The 8970-nt window shown below is 38.9% G+C and overlaps 1 protein-coding gene across 3 annotated transcripts in view; it reads right to left on the bottom strand.

Moving 5' to 3' along the window:
• Positions 1-3275: 3275 nt before the first annotated feature.
• RELN (reelin) overlaps positions 3276-8970 on the bottom strand; it is a 274847-nt gene continuing 269152 nt past the window's right edge. Inside the window, exons 64-65 of one of the 3 annotated variants that reach the window (XM_032106018.1) lie at positions 8609-8614; positions 3276-4419 (exon numbers count right to left, since the gene is read on the bottom strand). In XM_032106018.1, the coding sequence (XP_031961909.1) occupies positions 4323-4419; positions 8609-8614 (103 nt within the window). In that variant the 3' untranslated portion in view covers positions 3276-4322. Of the gene's footprint in view, positions 4420-8608; positions 8745-8970 lie in introns of those variants that run through there. The other 2 variants (XM_032106019.1, XM_032106017.1) reach the window with 2 other exon arrangements.

Below are 8970 nucleotides of genomic sequence, written 5' to 3'. Positions count from 1 at the left end.
TTAAGAAATTCATTTCAGTCTATAAACCCAGCATTTATCATCATCCTCCAGTATGGTATTCGTCCATTCCTGGAACAGCATTTTTGCTTGGCCCTGCCTTGCTACGTGCCAGCTAAAACTCTCCCCATCAGGCTCTGTGGTAATTAGCCACACAGGGCCTAAGTCTTTAGGCTTACTGCCAGCTCAGTCCCTTCAGCTGAACCAGGAATAACATGGGGAAGAAAAAGCAAAAGTCAGAAAACAGCAGCAGCAGAGGAGAACATTGGACAATTCATCCACATGTCCCCTGTACAATGCTTGCATCCTCATACCCCATGGTCTTCTCTTCCAGCAACAGATCCACCACCTGTGGATGGTGGGTGCTCTGTCTGCTCCTTCACAGATGCACTGCAAGTGCTTGCATGGCCTCAGCTGCTCTGGATTGCTAACAGCCCTAAAGAGCTCTTTAGGGCCATGCTTAACACAGGCAAGCCCTTTTGCTGACCTTGCTTCATTCTGGGGCTCCCTTGCCAGCTCAGGATGAAGGTAGCTCCCCTTTACAGCTGGCTTGTTCCTGTTCCTCCAGTGTTGAGTCATTAGTTAAACCTCACTACAAAGCTGATCTGAGTGGGGTTTATCTGGGGCCTTACACTGGCTTCCTGCTTTGATAATAACCAACCCCATTGACTACTAATGGATAAATGATGAGGTGATGCTGTGGCAGCATTTCCACCCAGTAACATTTGCCCTAAAGGGTTAGCAAGTAAGTAAAACATAGAACCATGTTTATGGATGTTGTCATGTCTCTTTCCAAATGTTTTCCTTTCTAGACTAAACAACTCTCTCTACTTGGAACCTCATGGGTTCAAGGGTCTTGTTTCTGCCGCAGTACTTCTCAATATCTCCAACTTGTTTACATCTGTATTTAAGTGAAGGGCTCAACAGCTGACAACTGCTGTCTATTTTACCGGCACTGGTAGCCGTATTTATATTTACTGTGTTTTATCATAAATATTTCCACTGATGCAATGCAAAGTGGCATTTTTAAAAACTGCTTTATGCTGTTGATTCTACTTCTATAGTTTTGTTGTCTAGTCTTCTATTTACCCAGTTTGTGTGCTGGTACCTTGCTCTTTGACAATGTCTTGTCCTTGAGTGTATTTGCTGTGTTATTTAATTACTACCCTTTTCTATAAATTGTCAGGATCCTGCAAAGCCGGATTTGGTCCTTCAAAAATATTGGTGCTCTGCATATTTCCTCCCATTAAGACAATGTTATCATCTTTGGATGAAGCAAGCTCAAGAGAAAAACATTTAGGTAAAATTATGAGAACTTCAGGTTTTGTTTATTTCAGGAACTCCAGCGGGTCAGAGTTGAATTTTCCTGTATTTTTGTTTAATTTCTCTTATGTTCTCCTTATTCTACGGGAACATGGGCTAGTGAGCTGACAGGAGAAATGAGGAAGACTATAAGGCATACTAAAAGTACTAAAAGTCAGTTTTCATAGTTATGTCTGCCAAAGTTTTACACCAGTAGATAAGCTTATTAGTATATTTTATTGCATTTTTATTGCCATTGATTATCCGTTATCCACCCTTGCTATTTTAACAACTGTTTAATGTCAGATGACTCATTGTTTTCAGCCATATGGGATGAAAAATAAAAAAACCCCACATTTACTGAGTATACCATATGTGTATGCTATGCGAGGTGTTGTAGGAATGGAAAAAGTCTAAGTTGGGAATCTCCCAGTGAGGAAGAGAAAAGCCAGTGCAGAGTTTGTGGTGAGTTTGGATAAAATGCTTTGTATTCCACTGTAGTTGTAATTGCATACATTATTCAAAGGAAAGAAACACAACTGTGAAAAGCAGCTTCTCTGATTATGCTGATCTCTTGCCTGAAAAGTCAGGCAAAGTGCCTCATTATATCTAAAGTCTTTAAAATAAATTAATTCCCTGGAAGCACATTAGCTGCATGTGCATTTTAGATTGAAATATCACCCTTCTATTGATATATTAAAGCAAATAAAACTATCTTAAAAAATAGGAATGTTTGTATCTTGCAGTTTTGTTTGTTCAATGGGCAAAACTCTTATTACAATATTTTAAAATCGCTTGCCCAAACATTAAGTTGTTATATTCTTTAATACCCTCATGTTTTGTCTTCCTGCTATTTTTCTGAATAGAACTTTTATCTTGTTTCAGGGATTGGAAGTGCACAAAGTACACTGGTTCTCCAGAACAGTACAGTGAGTTTGCAGGAGGCTGGACTGTTGCAGCAAGTTTCCAGATCATCCAAAGGTCTGTCACATAATTTTGACCAAGCCAAGGTGTTGACTAGTTGGTCACTGAATGATCTCATTTTTTTTCTGCACTGCCTCAGGTACCTGTGATCAAAAACCTCCTAAAAATTAAACACATGTTCAGCTGAACATGGATCTGTAGCAAACACCATTTTGTTTCAGACAGATATAGTGCTAGAAGCAGATGTGCACGATGTAAGAGCACAGCAGGTATATATGATACTTCTCTCTGATGAGGAGAAGCTCCAGTAACTGGGATTGTTTAGCCTGAAGAAAAGGAAGCTCAAGGAGGACCTTATTGCTCTCTACAACTACTTGAAAGAAAGCTGTGGTGAGGCAGGCATCAGTCTCTTCTCCCAGGTAGCAAAGTATGGGACAAGAGGAAATGGCCTCAGCTTGCATGAGGTGAAGTTAAGATTGGATGTAATGAAAAATTTCTTCACTGAAAGGGTTGTCAGGCATGGCACAGGATGCCCAGAGAACTGGTTGAGTCACCATTCCCCATCTAAAGGTATTTTAAGGATGTATAGATGTGGTGCTTAGGGACATGGTTTAGTGGTGAACTTGGCAGTGCTGGGTTAATGGTTGGACTTGATGTTAAAGGTCTTTTGCAACCTTAAATGGTTCTATGATTCTAAGAATTACCAGCTTTGTCTGTTTGGAACCAGGTTCCTTATGTGCCACACTTGTGTTGCCAGAGCTTGGAAACAGTGGTTTACACTTTCTGGTTTGCAGATAAAGCAAGAGTGCATATTGGTCCATGGTCCTGTTTCATTCATTGCGCCAGGACCTGTTCCAAGGACCATGTTATGCCCATAGGTGGGACTGCGGAGATCTCTTCATTTGTGTTATTTGCAAAGTGCTGTTAAGTGCGATGTGCTAAATATTAAAAAATAACCTTGATGTTTGCTTTAGAATCTAGGTATTTAGTAGAAGAATTTCATTTATGATTTCATGTAAAGCCCACATGGCTTGAAAAGTCTAACATCAGAATTCTTTGTTGACATTATCTTTATTGAAGCATGGATCTTCAGCTTGGTTCACCATAAAGTGAAGCATTTTATTTATGATAATAGACAGTTTAGGGCTATAGGGGCATTATAACGTTGCTGGTGTAGATACAACTTTGTTAGAAGATACAAACATGACCCGCAATAGAAACAAACACCAAAGAGAACACAATGAAACGTTCACTGTTTACAAATCACTTCATTACTACAGACACCAAATGGCAGTTACTGTAAGTAAATCAGTTTCAGAGAACTGACTACATTTAGACAGGGAATTGGGAATTTCTGTTTGGGGCTTAATTCACAAATCCTTAGTAGAAAAAAGTTTAATGTCAAGCATTCTTTTTTTATCCACAAAACAACGCTAACCAACAGACATATCAAAGAATAAGACCGAAGGATATCAACGCCTTTACAACTACTTTTGCAATTATATCCTGGATTAGGTACTTTGATGATCTTTTTTTAATACATTTTTTTAAGAAGGTAAATAGCCCAAAAATCAGCAGCAAAAATATTACAACAACAAAACAAGTAAATACAGTGCCAATGTGTCATGTTGTAGAAGAGAATACAAAGAGGACAAACAATGATAACTTAATCTTATAAAATGACACAGAGCTGAAATACAGTGCACTTAAATACCTATGTGACAAAGAATGTTAAATTCTGTACTTAGTATGTAGATTTTTATAAACATAAAATCTGAAAAGTCTTTGTGCTTAAACTTTTTTTCCTGTTAAACAGAATTAGTTGCTTACTTCCAATACTGCCACTGTAACTGATATTACAACAGATCACAATTTTCACAGACACATCAACATTAAAACATTTACCTATGAGAAAATAAGTCACTTCTCATTAGTTCACAGTGCGAAAAAGTGGTGTATACTCTGTCTTGAGAAAGGCTTTCAGTTATTCATCAAGCCAGTTGCAGAAAAGTCCTGATACCAGATGCAGTGCTAGACTCGGAGAATGGAAAGCAACACATCACATGTTGGGAGGAAGAAAAAATAAATTTCTCGTTTCTTCATGGATATCGTCTAAGTGACCTTCGTCTTCTGTTGTAGAAATGCCTGAGCCCATGTTGCCGTGAAAAATTCATCATGTAATTTTGTTTGCGAGTGCTGTTGAAATCAGAGGGTGGAAGAAGGAGAGAGTGTCAGTTTCTTTTATACATAGTGTAAATGCTTTTGGAGCAGTGAGCTAGTGGGAGTGATTCTTCTTTGTCCTTGCATGACTTTTTAAGTCTGTGCAAACTGGTGTGAAGCATACTCTTTGTTTAACTTCGACGTACAAGGCAATTGAGAATCTGTCCCACTTGGCTTTCATTTACAATTCATTACCTTAGGGAAAGGTTAAGAGCTTTCAGCTAATGAAAACTGGTGCTGCCTAGGGCCAGATTCACTAAAACTGTATGCACACTTCATAGTGTTTCTCTATGGGGGTTTTGTACTCCAGTTATCCTTCTTTGATCATTAACTACTTTATCTTGAGAAGAAAAGCTTTACTCCACTTCGTTATCTTCTACTTTTACTTTACAGGAAGTGAAGTACAACACTTTTATTCAGATTTATGTTTCCCGTCCCTGTGCACTCTCTTCCAAAAGGAAAGGAAGATCTGGGAAATAAGCATCATCATGTCTGGGAGGAGACCAAGCAAGAGAGCTCATTTGCAGCCAAATTTAAGAAGGCACCCTTGTTTGGAAGACCTATGTGGAGGACAAGGCCCATCCCACCTAATGCAGATTTCTACTTCTCCCACTGGGGGAAGAAGGAACCATGAGAGGGCAGATCTGTGAAGACCTGCAGTCAACAGATCTCCCATTTGTGCATTCAAGGAATGTTTTCACTTGTGAGTTTTGTCTGTGAGTAAGAAGTGAACACTCATAATGTAGTAAGTCATACTTTCTTCTCTAGTGCATAAGCTTATTTTTAGTGAATGTGGCCCTTAGGAAAAAGGAGTAATTGTCTGCTTTGCAAAATAACTATGATTCTCCACAAGCAAAAATAGGTTTTGTTGTAGTATGATAATTTAATCTAAAACAGTTTGTCTAACAAAATTATACCCTTTTCTACAGCTAATCTTGAACACAATTGACTAAACTGATCAAAAGTTGTCAAGTCAAAATCTAGACTATAAACCTCTAAGCAAATCCAAGTCACTTCCTGACTAGTTTTCCAAGGCTTTGCAATTTTTAATTTTTGGGGTTTTTTTTTGCCACTGGAATGTACAAACAAGGATAAAAAAAAGACCGGGCTCCTGGTGACAATGAGAGAAAACAGATGTACACTTGGCACAGCTTTTGGCACTGTCCCAGTAAGGTAGATCTCTAGAGCATCTGGCAATTGAGAGAGGGGTTAATGTTGACTTATTCAAGTGAAAAGGAAAGGTCTGTGCTGATGTGTGAGAGATTGATAGTGGTGAGTGTATGTAACTTTAATGCCATTTGGTAGCTCAAGTGCAAAGCAGCACTGCACTTCAGTCTTCATTCGGGTCCTTAAGTCATCAGGGTGGAATGTCACCCTTGCTCCAATGCCAGGTGTCTCACTGATGAAGGCAGGAGGGAAATTATGACCCCAAACCTGCTCCTGGCAGTGGCTGCCATTGAAACTTGAAGAAGTTCTTAATTTTGCCTTCCCATTAATTCCCATTTCTTGGGAAGTGTGTGGTTCCTCAGAGACACAGGGCCTTCAGGGCCACATCCCACCTCCCAGGAGAGCATCCTAGCCATGAGGTGAGGATAGAGCACCTATCTGCTGGGAGAAGGCTGCTCTGCAGCCAAAATACAGCAGATGGGCCTGGGAGAAAGCACAAGCCCAACTCTGAGCAGCTTTGCTCTGGGTACATGGGATCAAACAGAGTCTGCCAAAGTGTTTGGCTGAAAAAATTGCCATTTCTGGACCTGGTCAGATTTAAAAGTGAGCTTGGCTGTGAGAACCTCAGCTTGGGCAAGACTTGGACACATGGATGGGGCACATGCTGAGCTGCAGTTCTTGGCCCAGGAGCTTTTGTCCCATCTCCATCCTGCCTTTGGTCTGCTTATGTTCAGCAACAGCTCAGCAGAGATGTTCAGGACTCATTTTGGACACTGCTGTGTGCACCTGGCCTCTATTTCACTTCAAGTGACCAACCATTTTGTATCTGGTCTTAAAGGGATGGTAAAGATGTTTAAAACAATGAACAAACAAAAAAAGAAAAGGAAAAGAAAGAATTGAAAAAAGGAACAAAGAAATGCTTACCTAGTAATGCAGAAGAGATTTACTTATTTTATGTAACTAATTTTGTTCCATTGGAAGATGATCAAGGTGTTAGAAAGAAGCATATATTTATGTCTTACACTGAACACCATAGCAGTGCAGTGTGTGAAAAATAAGAGAAATCTAAATTCTCGGGAACTAAATGCTTTTTTTTTTCCTTGCAGTAATGTAGTTCAGACTTGTCCTCACTGACATGAGACAGACTTTCCAACTGCTGGCTGGATGCCACAGAAAAACTTGATGCCTGCTATAGAAATACTATGATTTTCACTCTTTCCATGGGTAAATATGTAGACCCTATGCATTATAGTATTTTATCATATTGCACCACAAAATCAGAGTAGGTCTATATTTTATTTTTTGGAATTAATTTTATATATTGGTAGGAGGCAAGCACTGTATAAGGGAGATCAATAGTGCTTTATAAAATCACAAGAAGAGTTACATAATATAGTCTCCAAGAGTACTTGCACATTCCTTGCATTTGGTGGGTGCAAAAATGCTTTCAATACTATTAGTAGTAATTTTAATTTTTATTTTTACAGACTGATTAAAGGCTTTACCGTACTTTTGCTGTTGTTTTCTTGTTCAAAACACCCAAAATGTGCTGGGCAGCATCAAGCTATATTAGGAATAGACCCCCTTCCATGATGGTGTGGTGGGAACTTTTGTTTCAAAATCAGTGGCAATTTGAAGACTGTTTTGCGAGTGTGTAATGGACTGGTCAGCACCTGCTGAGCCTTCTGTCTTTTCTGTGCATTTATTGAACCATCAGTCAACCAGAAAAGTTCAGATCCAAAGTAGTTATCTGTGTATTACTGATGGAGCACAGAGCAAAAAAACAATTAACAGGAGTGACTATTGTACGATGTTTGACAGTTTTGAGTGCACTATTTAAAAGTAAACAGAAGATAATACTGCTTGAATTTATGCAGGAAATTCTGAGAAACTTTCCAATGAAGTATCTGGAGTTGTGCTAGTTGGATGAAAGCAATATGCAGACTGTAACAGAAGAGCAAAGTTAAAACTATCTAGGGCATGTTCAAAAAATACCTACAATAAAGCAATTTATGAGAAGGAGTCTCTCTGGATCTTTAGTCTTTAGCAGAGCATTATGTTTATTGCATGTTTCCTAAAGCACAATTTGAACTACAAGGCTGCAATTTAAAGTTTATAAAAATGGAACATAGCCAAATGGAATGAAAAATACGCAGTACATAACCCCAGTATATACTAATGTCATTCATTATTTCTGTGTTTTTAATTGACAGGGCACAAAACAGGAACAAAATGGAAACAAAAATATTTGAATAACAAAATTAAACATGAAAAAAGCCTTAGAACACAGCAAAGGTATGTCCCTCAAGACTAAGCTTGGAGTAAATTTTGGTGCTGAATTACAAATGCGTTGTTAGGCAGGTACTGTAATGAAAAAAGTCAAGTGCTCTGACTGAAGTTCTGAGGGCTCCTATCAATGACAAATATTCTTTGGCTTTGGTGGAGTCAACTTGAACCCAGAGCTCAGTAATGTACTGGTTAGTGTTATCTATTAACTGCAACAGCACAAAGCAGCTGGGTTCCATGAAATGAAAGAACTACCTGGGGACACTGGTTTGGTGTCTAAGGGGCAGGTGTGGCTGTGCCACCATGCAGATTGACTGACATACACTGCCTGGCTGTGGCTACATCTCTGTGGTCATTTATTACAGAAAAAAGTGGGAATTGCCCCTTGGCTGCCCATACAGTGCTCTGGGTGCTATCCATTGGCAGGTCTCACTGTACCCTATCAGAAGCAGAAGAAGGAGAAGTCCTTCCCCCCCACAGCCTTGGTGAATGTCCCACTGCAGTATGTCACAGTCTGCTGAACAGTTTCTGCTAAGTTTAACTTCCCCCAATGCTCACTGAGGAAGTGCTGCAGGATCAGGGCCCTCATGAGCTATGTGGCACATCTCAGCATATAAATGATTTTTCTGCAACCCACCATTGACAAAATTTTGTGAAAGAGCTGTAGCTAACAGAAACACACATTAAATACTGATTCAGGGAAAGTACTTACCTTATTCTAGTGTAAAACCAATGACAGCAAACAATGAAATACAACACAAGTTAGAAAATGCCTTTCAATGCATGCAGCACTGTGATTAGTCATAAAACCCTGATGAGGTTTAGAGGCAATATAGGACTTTTCGTCTCTTTTGAAAATAAAAATTGAACAAATTATTTCCTCAGATTTCAAATCAATGTTTAGATTTTTATTTTCTATAAAATTCAGCATGCACTTTTTAGAAACATAATAGAAATGTCATAGGAGCACGAACCGCATCATATTAAATTTGGCATAAATGTTGTGAATATTCAGATAGTCACCTAATGTTTGAACTACTTATGTTCTTTATTATAAATCTGTTGATACTTAAT

This window comes from Corvus moneduloides, chromosome 4 (genome assembly GCF_009650955.1).
Source record: "Corvus moneduloides isolate bCorMon1 chromosome 4, bCorMon1.pri, whole genome shotgun sequence".
In the NCBI taxonomy this organism is placed as follows: domain Eukaryota; kingdom Metazoa; phylum Chordata; class Aves; order Passeriformes; family Corvidae; genus Corvus; species Corvus moneduloides.
Note: the sequence above shows the minus strand (reverse complement) of the source record. Positions and strands in the feature narration are given on the sequence as shown.